The sequence below is a fragment of the Poromitra crassiceps genome, assembly GCF_964638095.1.
Source record: "Poromitra crassiceps genome assembly, chromosome: 2".
Classification (NCBI taxonomy): domain Eukaryota; kingdom Metazoa; phylum Chordata; class Actinopteri; order Beryciformes; family Melamphaidae; genus Poromitra; species Poromitra crassiceps.
In genome coordinates this window covers 41,510,414-41,532,743 of record NC_139624.1, presented here as the reverse complement: position 1 = coordinate 41,532,743, position 22,330 = coordinate 41,510,414, and the positions used below count along the sequence as shown (strand labels likewise).

At 44.1% G+C, this 22,330-nt stretch overlaps 1 protein-coding gene and 1 pseudogene across 2 annotated transcripts in view; one reads left to right on the top strand and one right to left on the bottom strand.

Moving 5' to 3' along the window:
• col7a1l (collagen type VII alpha 1-like) overlaps positions 1–19,012 on the top strand; it is a gene marked incomplete at its 3' end in the record, with an annotated part of 126,443 nt that extends 107,431 nt beyond the window's left edge. Inside the window, exons 97-109 of the mRNA XM_083662175.1 lie at positions 412–492; positions 595–648; positions 841–894; positions 1,157–1,219; positions 1,419–1,481; positions 1,614–1,730; positions 2,881–2,958; positions 3,559–3,609; positions 3,736–3,784; positions 11,030–11,227; positions 12,122–12,193; positions 13,981–14,177; positions 18,488–19,012. Of these exons, the coding sequence (XP_083518301.1) occupies positions 412–492; positions 595–648; positions 841–894; positions 1,157–1,219; positions 1,419–1,481; positions 1,614–1,730; positions 2,881–2,958; positions 3,559–3,609; positions 3,736–3,784; positions 11,030–11,227; positions 12,122–12,193; positions 13,981–14,177; positions 18,488–19,012 (1,602 nt within the window). The remainder of the gene's footprint in view (positions 1–411; positions 493–594; positions 649–840; positions 895–1,156; positions 1,220–1,418; positions 1,482–1,613; positions 1,731–2,880; positions 2,959–3,558; positions 3,610–3,735; positions 3,785–11,029; positions 11,228–12,121; positions 12,194–13,980; positions 14,178–18,487) is intronic.
• On the bottom strand, positions 4,898–6,580 carry LOC310791083 (adenosine deaminase domain-containing protein 1 pseudogene; annotated as a pseudogene). The gene is made up of 2 exons: positions 6,185–6,580; positions 4,898–6,040 (listed from the first exon to the last, which is right to left on the bottom strand). The product of its transcript is annotated as an adenosine deaminase domain-containing protein 1 pseudogene (transcript).
• Positions 19,013–22,330: the final 3,318 nt, after the last annotated feature.

Here is a 22,330-nt window from a genome sequence, read left to right as displayed (position 1 = left end):
TTGGCTCTCTTGCAAATAATCCAGCTGTAACATCCATTCATGAAAATAATGATCACTGGGACATTAATGGTTTGTAAAGTGCCACCACCTGTCCACTCAGACATAACAGCTACATGATCCGGATCATGAGCTGCCAGTGTTAAACAACAGCCGCTTTTCCAATAATGCGGATCCTATACTAGGGGCTCAGATGGTCATGATCCCACTCGCGGGTGTGCGCAATGATCCGCACTTGCGGGAGTGCGCAATGATCCGCACTTGCGGGAGTGGCATAAGCCGGCTAATTGTTTCTAAACATGCAGGCCAACCCGGCTAGGAGCTGGTTATAATCCGGATTCCACTGCATGTTTAGAAGGGGCTATACAGTGCAGACTACAGTTCAACAGTCATGGGCGTATGGCGTGATTTCAGGGTCGCACTGGAGATCATGGATTGGATGGAGCCAAGGGGGACAAAGGAGAGCTGGGACTGCAAGGCCAAAAGGGCGATCAGGTATAGTGGGAGACAAATAATGAGTGAGTCTAATGAAATCATGTCGATGATTTTATAGTTTTTGAAAGATTATTATTATTGATGTATTTATTTTATCTACAGGGCGATTTAGGAGAACCAGGCTTAGCAGGAGACATGGGGGACAAGGGAGAGAAGGTGAAATTACTATTACTCACCAGATTATGCTTAGCAAATTAATATGTAATTATAATAATCCTACTGATTGTTTTTCTTCTGGCCTGGTCCCTTGTGTTTGTTTTGTTGAGGTTCAGAATCTCCTTTGCATGGGAGCTCTTTCTATTCTGAAGTCGGCTTGGATAGTCATGTTTTAGTGTCATGGTTTTTCAGGGATTCAGAGGCTTACCTGGACGCATGGGCAGCCCGGGCCTGGACGGAGAAAAGGTAAGACCCAGACTCTGATGACGCCAAACATATCTCAATTCTGAAGTGTGCCTTTATTACTAATCTCAAACTAGTAATGATGTTGTAATTATCCACTACTGTCTGATGTGAACCAAAGTGCCCTTCTGGGACATGTATTAAACTCTGATTCTGATTCTGATTCTGAAACAGGCATTTCGCCTATCTAACAATATCACCTCAAACAGCACTGCCACTGAACTAGACGACTATGTATGTTTACATGGTACATTTTGCATAACAGGGTTACATGGGGTTACATGGCACCCCGGGCGTACCAGGGCTCAATGGACTCACAGGACACAAGGTACGCACGCACGCGCGTGCACACACACACACGCACATGCACACGCACGCAAACACACACACACACACACACACACACACACACACACACACACACACACACACACACACACACACACACACACACACACACGTCTCTCTCTCTCAAACACACTTTTTATTTTCCTCTGTGTTTTTTCAACATGTTACATCATATTTAGGGTGATAAGGGGAACGCAGGGATGAATGGGGCTGACGGACCCCCGGGACAGAAAGGAGAAAAGGTTAGTAAACTAAAAGGAATATTTCATTTAGCAATTCTGTCCATCGCTGTTGTCCACTCGTATGACTGAATGATGAAAACACTTTTCCATCACACATGGTCTCCTTCCTCACATTCCTCTCGCTCCATGCAGGGTGTGGCAGGTTTCGCAGGCTTCCCGGGGTTTAAGGGCTCAACAGGGAGTCCAGGGAGGAATGGAGAAGAGGGGCGCCTGGGACCTTCAGGGTCCCGAGGAGACACAGGACCTAAGGTATAGCCCCTCCCTCAACTGGCTGTGGGGTACAAAACCACTGGAATCGTACATGTCAATCATACAAGTCGTACAAGTCATTAGACTCTAGAGAGGATACGATTATGCAGACATTGTGCTGGAAATTTAATTCTATGGCTTGTTAGAGTAACTCTCTGTCCAGCTATCTATTTCTATATTTAAGCTCACTCTTCAAAATACACACACACACACACACACACACACACACACACACACACACACACACACACACACACACACACACACACACACACACACACACACACACACACACACACACACACACACACACACACACACACCTTTACAAACATACAGTATTATCACATAGACTCCAGAGTGACCACACACTCACCCATTTATATATACCAACAATTCCCACTTCTACAAAACACCACAAATGAGAGCACAGTGGGCAGATGGATGAATCAAGAATTACAGGCGTCACCGGGTCCACATCTAGTTCAGAGAGACGTACTTTAGACACACAGAGGGCTATTTCTGTCTGGAGCTTTAGACACACAGAGGGCTATTTCTGTCTGGAGCTTTAGACACACAGAGGGCTATTTCTGTCTGGAGCTTTAGACACACAGAGGGCTATTTCTGTCTGGAGCTTTAGACACACAGAGGGCTATTTCTGTCTGGAGCTTTAGACACACAGAGGGCTATTTCTGTCTGGAGCTTTAGACACACAGAGGGCTATTTCTGTCTGGAGCTTTAGACACACAGAGGGCTATTTCTGTCTGGAGCTTTAGACACACAGAGGGCTATTTCTGTCTGGAGCTTTAGACACACAGAGGGCTATTTCTGTCTGGAGCTTTAGACACACAGAGGGCTATTTCTGTCTGGAGCTTTCAAGTAATATCTCATTCAATTAGCTCCTCTCAGCAACAATTACTAGACTCCGGATGTTGACAGAGAGTGTCTGGAAACTTCTAATGAGGACTCTCTATGGATTCACCTAATTGGGATGAGTCTGTCATTCACGCTGTTTGGAAATGGAGATGGATGAGCAGGGCTGAGCTGGCTAGGTAGCATTATTTCTTTTTAGTGTAAAAGTTCCGTGTGAAATAATTTCATAGATGTGTTTTGTCGCTGTGCATTTTCAATCTTGATTGTTGTTCAACAGGGAGAGAGGGGCAGAAGGGGCAGAGGGAAGCCTTGTCAGATGGGATTGCCTGGGACGCCAGGAAAAAGCGGGGACAGTGTAAGACATATATGAACAGATAGATACACACGCACACACCTACGCACACAGGCACACGCACGCACCCGCGCACACGCACGCACACACTTATCCAGAACACACTTTGCTGTTTTCTGTAACTAGGCATCTTGTGCGCTACGTGCACTCGATTCCTAGGCTTGCCCGCTGCGCGGCCTCGCACGCCCTGCAGCTCAATGAGCTGGCCCTGCAGCTTGCATACGCAGCTCGGCCGCTGCGCGGTCATCACTGATAACATCATCACTGATAACATCATCACTGATGACATCACTGATGACATCATTAATGACATCATCACTGAACTATAGCCTCAGCCTTAGGGCAATTAGGGCAATTAATCTGCCCTAATTAAAAAATCTGCTCAGTCAGGTCACCCGCAGGGGTGCTTTTTACACCCCCTGAAAGTTTCAGCCCGATCGCACGTAAAACGGCTGTGGCCGGCACAAAGATTTTAACAGAAAACAGACATTGCCCACATTGCCAAATTTATATATAGAATGTTTCTTTTTTCCACAATTGTACGTATGTAGAAATATATTTCATGTCATTAATCCCCTTTTATTCATGTTTTTTGTTCCCCAGGTGGTGGGGAATGAAGGAGCCAAGGGAGACAAGGGAGAGCCTGGACTCTCTGTGCGTGTTTATCACACACACACACACACACACACACACACACACACACACACACACACACACGTGGAAAATCTTAATTCGATTGATGTATTTTGTCATTAACTTTCTTGTCTTCTCTGTCTCAAGGCTGAAGAAGTGAAGGAGCTCGTCACCCAAGAGGTGGTAGAAAAGTGTGGTGAGTGTGTGTGTGTGTGTATGTGTGCGTGTGCGTGCGTGTGTGTGTGTGTGTGCGTGCGCACGTGTGTGTGTCTGTGTGAAAAAGTGTAGTTGCCCTCTAGAGTCAAACCTTTATAGGCCACACACATCTCCATTGTCAGCAGTTGAAAGCGACATCACTGTGACATCATCAGTGATGTCATAAATCCCAGTGATGTGTGACATCATCAGTGATGTCATGAATCCCACTGTGACATCATCAATAAATAATAATATATAAAAGGAAGAAAGTGGGGTTTGTCCCACGGATTATGTCACAATATCTATGACATCACCAGTGATGTCATCAGTGACATCATTATTGACCAAAATCATCTTATGACATCACTGATGATGTCATATACATTGTGACATCATCAGTGATGTCATCAGTGACGTTATTGAGCAAAATCATCTTATGACATCACTGATGATGTCATAGTCACTGATGATGTCATAGGCAATTGTGACATCATGGATGATGTCATAAACATTGTGACATCACAGAGCTGCGTACGTGAGCCAGGCGAGCTGCAGGCCACGCAGCGGGCGAGCATGGGAATCGAGAGGGAGGCCGCATAGCGGCCAATCGAGCCTAGTGTCATAAATCACAGATGAAGTCACTGTTTAAGCACTGTCGTTGCAATGTCCATGCATAAGTAAAAACGCATGCCCACAGGGACTTTGTGGATACAGAGAAAGTTGAATGTCAGAAATCGGTTGAGATTTGGGGATTGCAGAGGAGTTTATTGGAGGTGTGTTCTCTCCCTCCCTCTCTCTCACACACGCTATCACCATTACGCAATGCCCCGCAGCACACCAGGTCCCATAGACTGTGGGGAAAAACTAAACTAAAAATAAACACCCAATGCACACAAATATATTCTTATAATTTCAGCCATCAATAATATACAGTACCGGTATATATATTTTTCATCCTGGGAGACGACTGGAGTCTCCTAACCATTACATTTTGAAACTAAACTGTGCTTTATTATTCCAGAAATGTAGCTTTTGCCTTAACAGTTATGATTATATTGGGAAATATAACCATGTTGTGGTTTTGTTCACATGCTGAAGAAAGGTTGAGCAATCAGGACCCGCAGCCCTGCTGCAGCAGGTACGCCCTCAGCACGTTCTTGGCCTCCTGGTAGGGCTTCGCCATCCTCTTGGCCTCTCTGTAGGAGCTGGTGGCCAGCAGGTCATGTCTCTGGGCCATCTTGGACACCACCTTGAAGCGGTTCAGCATGGCTGCTTTGCACAGGCGGCTCGCCAGAGCAGTGCCACTCTTAAAGGGAGATTCCTCTACTACAGTCTTGCCCTCCAGGCCATCCACAACCTCCAGGGAGCTGTCTCCTTGGCTCCAGTTGATGCCCAGAGTCCACTGGGCACTGCTGGTGCTGTTGGTGTCCACGGGGGGCACCATGCTGATATGTGGCCGCACCATGCAGTAGGACATAGGCAGGTGGGGGGTTATCCCCTCCACACGCTGGCTTATGGAGATCTCCATGCCACGAATGTCACTGCAGCTCGAGTCACCGATGAGGATGCTTTGGACGTAGACAGGCTCGATAAAGTGGCTGAGCAAGGCACCCTGGTAGCCCAGCACTTGCCACTGGGTGATCTTGTCGGTGGTCGACATGCTGACCACCTTGGAGGTCTTGTGGTCAAAGGTGGAGGGGAAGACCGAAAACACCTTTCCCTCCACTGTCAGGTCCAGGCTGATCTCATCGTTCACTTCCGATGCTGCAATGGAGAAAGGGTTCAGGGGCAGGTTGGAGGCAATCTGGGCAGTGCCCTTGGGCAGGTGGTTGATGTAGAGGTGAAGCGTGACGTCACTCTTCTGTCCGAGGAGGCTGCTGTTGGGGCTCTGTTGGAAGATGGACTTCTCCTTCAGCGTGACATTCTTACTGAAGAACATCAGCAGGTGCCGATACAGGAACCGCATCAGGGATCTCCTGGCAGTCACCACAGCATGCGAGTCGTGCAGGACCCGTCCGTTCGAGCAGGTGCTCTCTTTGGTGTTGAAGTTCCCTGTGCTGAGAGCGACCACCTCGCATCCACTGGAAGTCTGAATGATGAACGCCGCCGTGGTTCCCCCGCAGACAGCTAACTCCGGGTAACTGTTCCTCAGCTTGGTGAGCTGATCCCGTACGGTGCCAGGAATCTCCAGGTTGGTGGGATTCTTCTGTTCGGGAACGGCTCTATAAGGATGGATGTCAGAGAGTGAGGACTCCTCTTTCACCAGCAGGAGAGGAGGGCCATCTGAGTTGGTGAGCTGATCCTGTACGGGGCCATGAATCTCCAGGTTGGTGGGATTCTTCCGTTCGGGAATGGCTCTACAAGGATGGATGTCAGAGAGTGAGGACTCCTCTTTCACCGTCAGAAGAGGCAGGAGAAGAGGGTCATCTGAGGCCTCTGGGAGGTCAGATCCATCTTCCAGGGTGGGCAGCAGTTCCTGGAGGGCGAGCTCCGCCGCTTTGAGCCTGGCCTCCTTCTTAGTCTTACCCATCCCAGTCTTGTATATTTTTCCATCAATCACAACGCAAAAGGTAAAGTAAAACCCTGGTATGTTCCATACAGTTACCGTCTCCTTCATTTCGAGGTGGAATTGCAAAACCTGGGCAAGTTGATGCAGCAAAGACACAGCGTGGGTCTTTCCTCGCCTGTACCTGTCAATCAGTGCTCTAGGCACGCTTTGTGACTTGACGGCAGGAGCAGGTTTGGATGCATTGCTCACTGCTGGTTCAAATAACGATCCGTCAGCCGAAAACATCTTGACAAGCCTGGATTTCTGTTGAGATGAGTTCTCCCAAGAAGTCTGTCACAAATCATGTGACATCATCAGTGACTCACTGATTACATCCCTGATGACATCACAATTGCTAGAGTGACATCCCTCACAATTGCTCGAGTGACATCACTGATGACATCACAATTGCTCGAGTGACATCAGTGATGACCTCATCTGTGACATCATCAGTGATTTATGACATCAGTGATGTCATAAATCTTCCCTGGAAAGGCTATGAGTAGGACTAGCACAGTGCTGTTCAGTTCAGTTCAGCTTTTCCTGCATCATGTTCAGAGTAGCCATCTCTGGTGTCCGGAGTTTAACCCGTGTGGGACCAGGGTTTCAAGTTCCTTTAGTCTCCAGGTGTTACTCACATGGGAAGCAGGAGACAGAGGAGGAGTTTGATACCCGTTGGATCACTTATTTCAACAAGCAAGACATTGATGGATGGGAACTGAGAAAAGGGATGAACACATTGATCGGTTATGATCTGGTACCTGAACCAAATATTCTTGAAGCAGCTCTGAGAGCCTGTCGGAGGTTAGATGACTTGGCTAGTGCCATCTGAATTTTGGAAGCTGTCAAGGACAAGGCCGGCCCCCACAAAGAGATCTACCCATACCTGATTCAAGAGCTGCGGCCAATGCTAGCTGAGTTGGGAATCTCCACACCTGAAGAGATTGGCATTGGCAAATTATAATCTCATAACAATGGTACAGTAGACTAGATCCCCCGCGACACAGAAACCTTGATCATCAATCTTTGCCTCATATAATGTGGTATTGAATTGGGCCTTTATTAAAGAAGCTACGAGGAACTTTCATATTGTGTTGATTGTAGCAGCACGTGGACAAAAGCTGTGTTCGCCCGGGAACGGAGATCGCATTTCCTGAACACCGAGCTTCCTCCCACTGTCTCCACCAGGCTGTCTGAACCGCGGCAGGCCAGGCAGAGCTTCTTTGAGTCAGCGAGCCTCCCTCGCTCTTTTATTTACTGCATAAGGTTGACGTCACTGCTTGATTCGCCTCCCGGAATAAAAATTACAACCGGTTTCACACGGACGAGACAGGACGGACCTGCTCCTGGACTCGAGCAGGGGCATTAAAAAAACAATATAGAAATTACAGATCTGCTCGCCGATGGTCTCATTTGCAGATGTTGGTAAGATGTGAGGCATCAGTATTCCATTTAGAATGTTTCATAACCAGTTAAAAGTTCCTCATAGCTGCTTTAAGTTATTTAATAAAGCATAAACTATCCCAAGAGCTCCCCAAATAAACTATCCCAAGAGCTCTCCAAATACCGCCAGCTGATAAAATGCCCAACCAGAGGTGAGAAGGTATTGGATCACTGCTACTGCTACTGCACCATAAACAATGCTTACCGGGCCATCCACCACGCTTCCCTGGGACACTCAGACCACGCCATCATTCATTTGATTCCTACGGGCATGCTTGGATTGCACAGATTGGGATGTATTCAGGGCTGCCACGAGCAGTCTGATGCTGTCACATCCTACATGAGTTTCTGTGAGGATAGCTGCATTCCAACACTGCCGAACTCAAGAAGCTCAGACTGTAGAAAGAAGTTCAGAAGTGGTGACAAACAGCAGTTTAAAGAGATAAAAGGTTTGGTAAGCTAATATGAGCTGCTAAACACCTGTATTCACAGCGGCTCATCAGCAGGTCTCGGACAATGACTCAGCCTCTGTCTGGAAAGGCTTGAGAGAGATCACGGGCTACAAACCATCTGCTAAACACTCCATTGACGACCCTCATCTGGCCAGCCGTTTGAATGAGTTCTACCGCATCAACAGACAACGCAGCCCTGACCCCATCCCCTGCAACACCTCTCATATGCTCAACCAGGCCACCAACCACTCCACCCCCCCCCCCCCCTCCCCCCCCAAAACAGCTCCAGCCCACCTCTTTCCCCATCCCCCATCCCCCGATACCTCTTTGCATTCAGGAGAGAGATGTTAACCGCCTCTTTAAAAGGCAGAAGTCACGAAAGCCAGCCGGACCTGACTGTCTCACCCTCTGCCCTAAAGCACTGTGCTGATCAGCTGGCCATCAGTGTTCACCGACATCTCCAACTATTGTAGTGTAGACACATTTTAAACCATCTATGCATCATGCTTACTTTTCTAGTTTTTTCTAGTTTTTGACTGCTACATATTTTGTGCATGCAAATGTGTGTACATGCGCGCGCCCACGTGTGTGTGTGTGTGTGTGTGTGTGTGTGTGTGTGTGCGCGCGTGTGCGTTTTCTAGAGCTCCTGCCGCAGTAGCATGGCGCCCATGTGTGCTGTGCCATCTGTTATGTTCTCTCAGAGGAACACTCCCCATGGTGCCATCATCCACAGTGGAGCCATTCACAAACACGAGACGTGATTCACTGATGCCTCACAAGAACCAGCAGACTTTTGCATCTTAGAGTCAAATGTTCTTTAAAGAACAAGTCAATCTTATTGTTCCAGCTCACTGAAAGCTCTCCATTACTTCACAGGGTGTGGACGCACAGTAAAACTACAGTATAAGATATCACAACCCATTCTCACTCCGAGCGCGTAGCATATTGACGCTTTGTCACGTCCCTTGTGCGTTGCTTGTTACTAACACGGTACCCTTGAGCAACCCATGAAACTACTTGGGCTTTCCGAGTAAACTTCCGACGCTCATGGCAACTGCTCCCCCGTTAGGGTCTGGGGGGAGGAGCTAACCTCTCCCAGCCCCCACGCCTAAACCTAACCCTCCCCCAGACCCTAACCCTAAACCTAACCTCTCCCACCCCCCACGCCTAAACCTAACCTCCCCCAGACCCTAATCCTAAACCTAACCTCTCCCACCCCCCATGCCTAAACCTAACCTCCCCCAGACCCTAACCCTAAACCTAACCTCTCCCACCCCCCACGCCTAAACCTAACCTCCCCCCAGACCCTAACGGGGGAGCAGTTGCCATGAGCGTCAAAGATGACTTCCATGGGTTTACATTGGAGTTTAGTCGGAAAGCCCAAGTCGTTTCATGGGTCGCTCAAGGGTACCGTGTTAGTAACAAGCGACGCACAAGGGACGAGACAAAGCGTCAATATGCTACGCGCTCGGAGTGAGAACGTGTTGGATATCAAGACGCACAGTAAAACTACAGTATAAGACATCAAGACGCACAGTAAAACTACAGTATAAGACATCAAGACGCACAGTAAAACTACAGTATAAGATATCAAGACGGACAGTAAAACTACAGTATAAGATATCAAGACAGTAAAACTACAGTATAAGACATCAAGACGCACAGTAAAACTACAGTATAAGACATTAAGACGCACAGTAAAACTACAGTATAAGATATCAAGACGGACAGTAAAACTACAGTATAAGATATCAAGACAGTAAAACTACAGTATGAGACATCAAGACGCACAGTAAAACTACAGTATACGATATCAAGACGGACAGTAAAACTACAGTATAATATATCAAGACAGTTAAACTACAGTATAAGATATAAAGACGCACAGTAAAACTACAGTATAAGATTAGACGCACAGTAAAACTACAGTATAATATATCAAGACAGTAAAACTACAGTATAAGATATCAAGGCGCACAGTAAAACTACAGTATAAGATATCAAGACAATAAAACTAGAGTATAAGATATCAAGACGCACAGTAAAACTACAGTATAAGATATCAAGACAGTAAAACTACAGTATAAGATAACAAGACGCACAGTAAAACTACAGTATAAGATATCAAGACAGTAAAATTACAGTATAAGATAACAAGACGCACAGTAAAATTACAGTATAAGATATCAAGACGCACAGTAAAACTACAGTACAAGATATCAAGACGCACAGTAAAACTACAGTATAAGAACTACAGTATAAGATATCAAGACAGTAAAACTACAGTATAAGATATCAAGACGCACAGTAAAACTACAGTACAAGATATTAAGACAGTAAAACTACAGTACAAGATATCAAGACGCACAGTAAAACTACAGTATAAGATACCAAGACGCACAGTAAAACTACAGTATAAGATATCAAGACAGTAAAACTACAGTATAAGATATCAAACCGCACAGTAAAACTACAGTACAAGATATCAAGACAGTAAAACTACAGTATAAGATATCAAGACGCACAGTAAAACTACAGCATAAGATATCAAGATAGTAAAACTGGGTATGACATCAGTGATTTATGAAATCACTGAGTTCCTCGAGTGACATCATTGGTGACATCACAATTGCTCTCGTGTGTTTACGCCCCCCACATTATGACATCATTAGGATATCACTATGCTGTCGTGGCCAGGTTGGCCACCAGGCCTCATCACTGTGTGTGTGTGTGTGTGTGTGTGTGTGTGTGTGTGTGTGTGTGTGTGTGTGTGTGTGTGTGTGTGTGTGTGTGACCGCAGGGGTGGAACACCAGTTTATAGTGAAGTCCATGGATCCAGATGGGGAGACCATGGTGACTGAGAAAGACGAGGAGGCAGAAGAAGGGATGGGGCAGGATGAAGAAGAGGAAAAGAAAAGGAATGGAAACTGGGAGGGAGAAATTGCCAGCCCGGCCCCTGTGATCCTCACGACAGAGGAGATCCCATCCAACCGCACTGGTGATAATAATAATCATAATAAATATAGCCACAAGCAGCCATTTGCCGTGTCGAAGCCCCATGGGCCGACCACACACAGAAGATATCGCAGTTTGCAGAATTGCCCACTTTGTCCCCCCACAGTAACATTAGAGAACAGGACCAAATGGGATCTGACACACTTTTTAATCCATTACAATGATGTAGGTGAAGTTTGATTGCTCTCACATTAAATGTTTAGTTGTCAACTTGTGTGTGTGTCTTGGCCAAATGTTACATGTATCAAAATCTTCTGGACTGCCAGTTGGACTAGGCTGTGTGTAAAATGTGCTGGGGATGGAGTCGGCTTACCTCTTTGCACATTTTTGCATACTCAACTTTGTGTCAAATAATTTCAAAAGTATGTAATAGCCATAATCTAGGACGTCCAAATACGATAACCCCCTTCTCTCCATTCCTCCAGACCGTTTCTACAAACAAGATCATGTTCTTCCTTGGCTTTCTTATTTAAACGAGCATTAAAAAATGTTATACATGTCAAATTGAAATGGTCTGCTGCTGTGACTGCAGCCACCAACATGCAGACAAAAGGTGAACAGAAAGTCATAGAGTCAGAATGTACCAAGAGATGGGACAGTGTTTCTCACAGCTCATTAACGCACACAGCCCACAGGCTAGAATCACTTCCTGTGTACCAATTTACTGTACTTCCTGTTTTGTGAGCGACCCTGTCGCTGTCATTGCCCATTGTCAATGTCAGCATGTTTATTCATAAATCACAGGATGTTCAGCTCAGCCTGTGTACATTATGATGAGAATATAGAAGCCATGCATTTGAACAAAGCGTGCTCTACTTAGTGCTTCATGGCTGAAGCCAGCAACCTGTAATCTTCTAACTGGTGCTCTGGCCTTCAGATTGGGGTGGGGAGCCGAGTGTGGAGTGGAGACAGAGGGAGAAGAGAAGGGTGTTTGGAGTAAAGACGACTGGTGAGTGGCAAAGGCACTTACTTATTTTGGGATGTAAAGACCTTCTGTTGTTTTCTCATCTTTCTCTTTTTTCTTCTTTCCCTTGTTCAACTCAGACTTGTCTCTCTCTAGCTGTCTCCCTCTGTCTCTGTCTCCTGCTCATATTTCCATATCATCTTCCACTAATGAGATAGTTGACATTGTTAACCCTTGGATCTTCGTGTGTGTGTGTGTGTGTGTGTGTGTGTAGGTGAAATAAAGCAAAGTGTGAATGAGTGGCAGCCTGTGCTTGAGTTTGTTAGTTAATTTATACACTCTGCTGTGGAACACTAGATCAGAGGATAATGTGGATGGTGGTGACTTTGTGTATGAGTCAGCAAAAATAATGATACATTCATCTGACATCCAGTAGCTCAGCTGACAGTTGCTCATTAATGGCAACATGAAAGAACAGGCAATTTTACAATTTTACATGAGCTTGTCTCTACAGTCCAGTGATTTTTCTTTTTTTAGATCTCACTTGTGAAATCTTCTGAGGCTGAATTTCCACTCTCTCCTTGTTACAACCCAACTCTTAAATTTTGAAATGTATTTCAGAACATGTCTCCTCTCCTCTTCTCTCTTTCCATCATTTTACAGGTGACAAGTTTGGACTTCATTAGTCTTTCTTTGGTCAGAGTGCTGAGACCAAGTTTTGTATTGCGCTCTTGAGTTTAACAGAATTAATTTGGAAAATTATAGCTGCTGCGCAGCAATGAGTCGTGGCCGGGCAAGTCTCAAGGCTTTGAGCTATTATGACATCAAAATTGCTCGAGTGACATCAGTGATGGCATCACAATTGCGAGTGACTGATGACATCACAAATACAACCTAATTGCCCTAGGTAATTAAGGCAATTAGGCTATACATGGGGGCAGAATTCAACGTTTTGATGCACTGTGGGCTCAATTTCTGACCAATCGAAAATCTGTTTGATACTTTTGTGTAGGACAGTCTAACGATGCAGATGCTGAAGTTTGGTGTCGTTTGAAGAAAAAATGTGGGAGGAGTAGGGTTTAATTCGTTTTACAGTTTTTGCAGTTCTGCGGTCTTTAGACTTCATAATTGGCCATAGGTTGCATTGTACAAAAGTTTCTCCTCATTTGGGCCCACATTTCGGTTAGGACTATTGGCGCCAAATTTGCGTCAAAGACATTTGGCATGGGACTTGTGCAAAATTTGGTTAGTTTTCATGCATGGGAAGTCGAACTTCCCGGGAGAAGAAGAATAATACAGGCAAATACAATAAGTGGCCCTGCCGCTTCGCTGGCCCGGCCACTAAAGGAAGAACTAGGCATCTTGCGCGCTATGCGCACTGCGCAGGTGAGCCTGCGCTACCCTCCAGCTCGCATACACAGCTTGGCCATTGCGCGGCCTTGCCCGCAGCTCGGCTGCTGCATGCAGCGCACAATTGCTCAACTTCGCATCACTGATGACGTCTAATTGCTTGAGTGACCAGACATTTGTCATTGTGACATCATCAGTGATGTCACAATTAGACGATGATGTCACTGATGATGTCATAGATGTTGATGTCACAATGTCTATGACATCATCGGTGATGATGTCACAATGTCTCTGACATCATCAGTGACGATGTCTATGACATCATCAGTGACATCACAATTGCTCGAGTGTAACCAAAAACATGACCAACATGACTCACTTTTATATAAAAGGATGTGTGACACTCCTCTCTGTTGCAGGGCTCTTTACATGACATGAAATATGTCTGAAACTCTTGCCCTCTCTTCTGACCCCACGTGCAGGTCCAGCTGCTGAGCGCTGCCTGGAGCCCATGTCAGAGGGGGGATGTTCAGACTTTGTTCTGCTCTGGTACTTCCACCCTCGCTCTGGGGAATGCCGGCCATTTGTGTATGGTGGCTGCAGCGGCAACCAAAACCGCTTCTCCTCCAGACAAGAGTGCCAGAAGTGGTGTGGGGTGGAGAGCAGAGATAGAAAACCGGTCAGATGATGGTTGAAGTACACTTTTGTTAACTAATCAGATAATTAAAAGAGATTCTGGGTGGTAGAGAGAGAGATGGGTTGCCAGAGGATTTTGGTACATGAATGAGGGATAGAGACAATAAAGTGTAAAAACAGTATCATGCTCACTATTTCCACAGGCCTTGAACCGTGGAGATGAAGCCAACAGCCACCAAACAAGATGCTCATTTTGTACATGACCGTGTAAAATGTTTTTATGTATATACTGTATTTCAACACTTCGTATAGCAGTCATGTTTTGTTGTATTGTTGTATTGTAAAATCATAATGTGAATGAACATGTTAATTTGTTAATTTCTCAGAATGTATTTACAGATTTTTTTTTACTAATGTATTCTTGAAGACTTTTGACTTGCAGTTTTAGTGTGTGGAAACTGGTTAATATTGACACTCCTGACCAAATTTAATCCATCTTTTGTGGGAACAGGACACTGAGATGCTGTGTGTGTGTGTGCGTGTGTGTGTGTGTGTGTGTGTGTGTGCGCGCGCGCGCGCGTGTGTGTGTGTGTGTGTGTGTGTGTGCACACGGTGTGTGTGTGTACACACGTGCGTGCGTGTGTGTGGGAGTACCATCGTGACCTGGCTTGAACTGATGATAAAAAAACTTAAAGGTGAACATGAGAAAGCTGATATGTGGCTGCCTGCTGCCACCTCTCCTCCAGTACATATGTCCATTTGGCAGGGGGTGTTGTGGGTCAGGCTGGGAGCCAGATGAGGGGCCAACAGGGGCCCGGCGATGAGGACTTTCCATCGGACAGACTGCAGCTTTAGGGCATTCCTGCGTGGGCGTGGGGGCGGGGCGGCACGGACTGAACCGCGTTTCTGGCAGTGTGACCGTGACGTTATATTTTCACCCAGTCACGTGTTGAAGAGGATGACTTTTTAGTTTGCCCTGATGACAATATGGATTATGTCCAAATAAACTCACATTATGTCCATTCGTTCCATTCACTGATGTTTCTGCCACATAGGTCAACATGCACTTCCTGCCTCACCAGTTTGTTGAACTAAAAGGGCTGGTTACTGAGAATATTCCATGTGTAATTAAAGCAGAATGTCCATGCTCCTCAAAGTGACAGCTCATTCTCTCACTGATAACCTGACAAAGGGTCTTGATTCTGCACTGGGATGCACACACATCCACTAAGATGCCACAGCAAGATGTGGTGACAGAGGGTTTTAAATGGACACTGTAGCCACACTTCCTGCCAGCCACAGTACATGGAGTCCCAGGACTGGTCCCACTGATATCTTAACAAGTCATTCACTCTAGCGTTAAGTCTTACAATCCTCATGTTCCTTAAAACAAGTAAAAAGATCTACTCATTGGGTGAGATACTTCCATTTCAATAATGAGAGACTAGAAGAAAGTACAATAAACTTTAATGATACAATAAACAAATTAGATTTGGCGTATGACTCCATGATATGATGATGCTCCTCCTGAGACGTGAGGACGTCAGTGATTTATAAGATAGAGTTTTCTGAAGGGATTCTTCAGGAGTCATGACATTGGTGGTGTTCAGGGGAGGAGGTGGGGTGAAACAACTGCTTCAGCGAGATCAGCAACTGAGGGGTGACAGGACAAGGTGAGTTACAACACAATATACTACTTTGGTTGTGATTGGCCAGCAGGCCAGCGTGGAAGACTGTGATTGGACAAGGAATGAAGGGGCGTGCATAACAATGAAGGATATAACCTGTAGAGGGGAGAGAGAGATTAATGAAAAGGGGCATACAAATCAATGACTGGGATGGTTGATCAGGCTTTGGCTTTTCAAATGTACGTTATTTTTAACACGTGTGTCTTTCTTTAGGACAACCCACATTTGTGTAACTTTTCAACACAACATATGTTAATGACAATGCATTTTAACACAAGGTGCTGTTATCTTGTCCTGAAAAGTAACACAAGATTAAAATCCTTTCTCAGCATTGCAAGTCAGCACCACCACAGAAGTCAGTTTAATGAGAGTGTGCATTTACCACTGAAGTTGAAGTGGTGCACAATTAATTCCAAGGTTTTCAGAGATCAATTATAGGAGAGTGGGAGGAGAATGTCATGGACTGTGATCGCTCCAGCTGTGAAGACGTATACAGTCATGTTAGATGCGCAATGGGGCTCCTCATTAGAGCTTGACCCAACACCTTCTGATCCCCTCACATTCTGTGTTCTGTCTCACTCTGACAGGAGACTGACTATACATAGATTTACATAGGGTGACGTCTAGAGATGTCATGTCAGATATCCCTTTCCAGTAGCCTACTGCAATCAGATAACTAGGAATCCAAAATACAAACCACATAACAGACAAAGGTTTGGACACATATGTCAAGTTTACACATTTTAGAATAATAGTAAAGACATCAAAACTAACAAAAATGGAATTGTGCAGTGACAAAAAACAAAACTATACTATCTTATGATGGGAAGGCCAAGGCTGTGCAAAGAAATTCATACATAGGATTAACTTCACTATTGCTTTTTGTCTAAGCAAAATTCAAGCATCTATGCATAACAAGCCTTTAGCTCAAAATGGCTTTGAGAGAATGAAAGACATAGTAGGCTACATTCAATCAGATGTGTCCAACATTTGACTGGTAGAGTAGTATGGCACACACACACACACACACACACACACACGTGCGTGTGTGTGTGTATATATATATATATATATATATATACACACACACGCACACACACACACACGTGTATATATATATATATTGATATATATATATATATATATATATACATATATACACACACACACACACACACACACACACACACACACACACACACACACACACACACACACATAAAAAGCTCTCACTCTGGGGTAAGGTATAGAAAATAGGTGGTAAAGCAAGCATAAGGGACTCAGCAATATGGGTGGGCATAAAGTGTAACATATCTCTGTTACATTTCAAAATGTGAAATAAATGTGTGGTGCTTGCAGCGTGGTTCATGATAAAGCACTTGAAGCACAGTATGCAGCTGGTAAACCGTGGAGCTGTCCATGGTGCTGAACCGCAGCCGGGCACTCTTGGCTCAAATGGTCCCGTCCCACTCTCACTCGGAATGGCAGTTTCACAGGCGATAAAAGACAAAACCCCTAATACAGTATCTACTGACAAATGAAACATGGATGTGTTAAATCTAGTGCTGGGCAAACAGCGGGGCCTTATTTTAACTCACACGTAGCCTACTGTCAGTGCATGAAAGCCTGGGATGAAGCATAAACATGCCTCAACTGAATAGGCCTACAACAGACCCTTTCATGAAGATGGTGTGGATTGTGCAAAAGGGGCTGCAACTCTAGTATTTTCTGCAGTCAGTTTTCATTGGAGGAAGTTTACATCCAAGAGCCTACTGATTTAAGTTATGAAGCAGCATTATATATTCCTGGACTTAGAGAGTGGTCGTGATGCTTTGATCATCACAGGGAGGAGGTCACACTGTCACAGTTTACCAATAGCCTATTTTTATTTGTGCTATCTCTACATCATTGCATCATCAACCAATGGGATACTTTACAGGAGACCAACATGTCAGCGGGATGACGTTGTTGCTGGCGCAGGCAGGGCTGCCGTTTCATGGCTAAATGAAAGCAGTGGGAATGGACGAGCGGCAGACTGGTGGTCAGACGGCAGCGCGCACTGCTCACCACAAGTGACCTTCCACAGATCCATTTATAAGGATTTCTTTAGAAGAGATCAACTTCTGAGGGTTGTTAGTGTTTTGTCTTCTCTTTAGGAGAGCGTGTAACTTGTCCTCTCTTTACTTGTTTAATAGGACACGAGTGGTAAGTTTTAACGAATCATTGTTTGAATTTTCGTGACCCATTGTAGCCTACATAGCAAACTGGACGCTTAACATCTGAGAAGCAGCAGGTGCAAATTTGAAGAACTATCTATTGCAGCCTTATATTTGTCATCATCATCGGCACAAGTTACACTTATTTTCATCTGTGCTCGTTTGACAGGCTCTGATGTCCATCTTGACAAGTCAAGTCTAACTATCTTTTTTGGGAGGAAAAGTCTGATATTTTCACTTGTTTCCAATGCAAATCAACTTGCTTCTAGCAACTTGTGTAATTTGACCTTATTTCAAGATAATGACACTTTCTAAAGCAAGTAGAACTTGGAGACAGTTGGAAAACTTGGATAGCCATGATATATCTCATCATCGATTTATTATTATTATTATTATTCAGGACTCGATAAGGAGGATTATAATTAAGCTATGTGAAGATATGCTTGCAGGATAAAGCAAAACTGTACTCTAAAAAACTGACTACCGCTGTTTGCCATCTCCTCTCGGTCCGACGCAGCATCATCATGCTGTCCTCCCTGAAGACCGTGCTGCTGCTCTCGGTCCTGTGCACACCGACCTCCAGCCTGTGCCTCCGCAGCCTCTACCAGAGCCGCTCCGACCTCCTCTGCCACGACCCAGACCGGACACCGGCCGAGGAGGAGCCGGGGGGCTGGCCCGCTCTGGACGGCTGGGACTCGCTGCTGCAGTCCGCCGAGTACCTCTCATCCGCAGAGTCCAGCCGGGAAAGAAGGACTGCGGGTCCGGCGAGCTACAGGTTCATGAGCCGGACGAAGCTCCAGGGCCAAATGCTTCGGAACAGCGGGAAGAGTGAGCGCAGAAGCCGACTGACGCTGTCGCTGGACGTCCCGACCAACATCATGAACGTGCTCTTTGACGTGGCCAAAGCCAAAAACCTGCGCGCCAAGGCGGCAGACAACGCGCGTCTCCTGGCGAAGATCGGGCGCAGGAAGTAACCAGGACAACTTTACGCACAGTCAGAGGCAGCGGGGATAGGCTATCGTTATTCCTTTTACGATTTTAGTCTACTTAACTTATTACTTTGTGGAAGCAGTAGGCTAATTCGTTACTTATAATAGCCTACTCGTTACATTACATTATTATTTTTTTAGGCTATACCCTGTCAAAATTAGCTGGTCTCTCCTTCAAATAACCTATCGCGATAACCAAGTTGTTCTCCATTGAGTGGGTTGAGGAATACAAATTCTTGTCAATCGATTAAAGTAAACTAGCCTTGCCTACAGGGAATTGGTCTATAGACCTATAGTAGGCTACTTCCACTACAAAAAAAATAAACTTCTGTGCCATTTCTCATCTAGACAAAGAAGAGACAACTGTGAGGATGGGAAATTCTTGTATGGACAGTTCAACTTCAATCTTAGAGGGCATGATAATGATAGGCTACTGGGGAAAGTAATCCGTTAAAAAGTGGATTTTGACAAGCCATTTATTCTCATATAGCCTACAGTTTTTACTTATTTACGTGTTTCCAATGCAGTGCCACTTGGTTCAGGATCAGCTATACTTATCAATAGCTATCTTGAATCAAGTCAAAATAAAGTAAAAACAGAACAACTCCACTTTTATCAGCATCATTTGATTCAAGAAAATCTATGAAGTCGATTTTTTTCACTGGAAACAAGAGTGACCCTTGGCAGATTTATTTCAGTTGGTTTTAGAAAAATAAGATTTTAAAATTCAGTACTAAATAACTTGCTAAAGATTAACACTACAGTGGTTTCTAGAGACCTCGGTTGACTCAAATGAAGGGTTTCTAAGGTTATTATTGCTATTGCTATTGCTATTGCTATTGCTATTGCTATGGTATACAAAGGAGTATGAGAAAATGAATTGGTACAATTATAATGCTGTAACACCACTGCAACTGCGAACACTGCAAATAATCACATCTCATTAGTCATTCCATCTCGTAAAGCTCTGCCAATAGAGGTGACAGAATTTCACTTGTTTCCAATTCAAATCAACCCATTTTCCAATACTTTTCATTAACTTTCATGAAATGTTCTTGAAACATGTAATTTCTTTGGTGATGTGGCTGTTTTAGTAGACTCTATAACTGAAACATTTCATTTTCTTGGTGATCTGGCTGTTTTGACTCTATAACTGTCACTTGTTTGACTGACATTTCTGAAACAAGTGAAATGGCATTGGAAACAAGTAATTTTCCTTGTTTTAAGATGTTGAGTCTGAATATGATACTAAATGACTTGTGAAGATGGGTATTTCTTTCTATGCAGCCCAGACCACAGTTGGAAGTCCTCAAATTTTACTTCAGATTAGAATTGTACAAAAGACCAAAATTATCAGTCATTCTGAATGTGGGGTCTGAGCGCCCCCCAATGTTCCTTGATCCAGAAGACCCCAGCAAAATGAGAAACGCCTAATTTTTACATAATTGAATTCACTAGAAATGATCACAATTAGAGAATAATTCAGTATAGGATAGTAGGACGATGTTTCTCCGCCACTACACAATACTCAATCAACAACAACACAACTTCCCATATGGTTTCTGGGACAAACTAGTTTGTGACATGAAGAGAACCACTGTTCTGATTATGCTTTCCTCCATCCTGAGCAAAAGACCACTGCAATATTTAACAGCCTTGTTGCATAATTGTGTTAGGATTGATAGTAATACTTTTATTATGATAATCTGGAGGACGGTTTAATTTCATTTAGTCAAATTGGAGTATTCTCGCTGCTCAATTCATTTTAAAAGGGTTTACTAATTGAACCGGTGAAGTGGATGGCAGCCTGCAGTCAGACAGGATTCCAGTGTGAAACATGGAGAAGCGGAAACACTTCAAATGATGTTCTAGCCAACTTAATTATGAAACAGTGAAATGTAAATGCATGGGAATGTACTGTATTGTGTTCATCAGATGTCTGTTATTTTTATACTCAAAATAAAGGATTATTTTTCCTCAAATAAAGCACATGGAACTGGGGTACATTTGTTTCACTATATTGGTTATCCATTTCACTCTTTTTGTCACAGAGGTACATTTTTAGACAGAATGAATTGCCATTTCTGAAGGGAAGTTTCCTTGTTAATATAGTTTCATGCCCTGATCTATACTTTGAATTATCATACAGTTTGATTGTTGCCTGGATAAACTATTCCACAAATAAAAAGGTTGGTAAAGTAAATTAATAGATAAACCATTATTTTCACTATAGCCATATGTGAGAATATTTAAAAACTCGTTCAAAAATGTATTTCTGTTCCATTGGCTGTTATATATATATATTATTTATGGTTTTGGAAAAATAAAGTATATTTATAAAGTTTTTTGTAGGCAAAAGCTTCCTCTGACATGATGCAAAAAACCTGGGACAGAGCCACAATTGAATGAGATACAGTCTATGAGATTATTTAAGATATTCTATAGGCCTACTGCAGTAGCCTACCTCCATATTTTCAGGAAAAGTTCTGTCATACATTTGTAAATAAATATAGAATGTAAAGTTACTGTTTTCACAGGAGGGGACAGGCAATACCAACAGGACCAATATCAGTCTTTTCACTCTGCTCACATTTCTATAAATATCCAATTCATACCTTTCTTTAATAGTTTTAAATGTCCACAAAAACACTGATTATCTTCTCATTCACTCAGTTATCCTATTGCAATTGTGATCTCTCCATGCCAAGATTTCACATAAGGAAAACTTGATTTTACACCTCATATTTCTGATTTGTTCAAATTTCAAATATTAAAACAACAAAAAAGATTTAGGCCTATAGGTCCATAAGACTCTTTTCATTGGCTTTACGAAAAGTTGCTGTATGGTATAGGCATACACTGGTATCTGCACCTGAGTAAGCTTTAAACAAGTATTTTGACTCAAACCATACACTCATCTTTGTATTTTCATGAAAGCACTATAGCTTTGCTTTGCTTCTAGTGCAAGTTTGGGGGATTTGACACACATTATATTGTTTGTTTGGGAAGGGATTTGTGCACTTATGAAGATGGCTGCTGGAATATTCGTGTACACTCTACACAAGGTTTTAAACGCAGGGGTGAGGAATTTCACCTCCTGAAGAAGACCAAGATAAGCAGTCAAAGCCAATGAACCTCAGCACGCAGCGCAACAAAGTCGACATCTTGCGGGCATCCGGGCTAACTACACCCCAGTTGGGCCCAGTGAGATCAGTGCTGGTACAGCGCGAAACCAGTCTGGCAAGCAAGAGGTTTCCAGTGCAATAATAATAATACAAAAATAAATATATATATAACAGAATA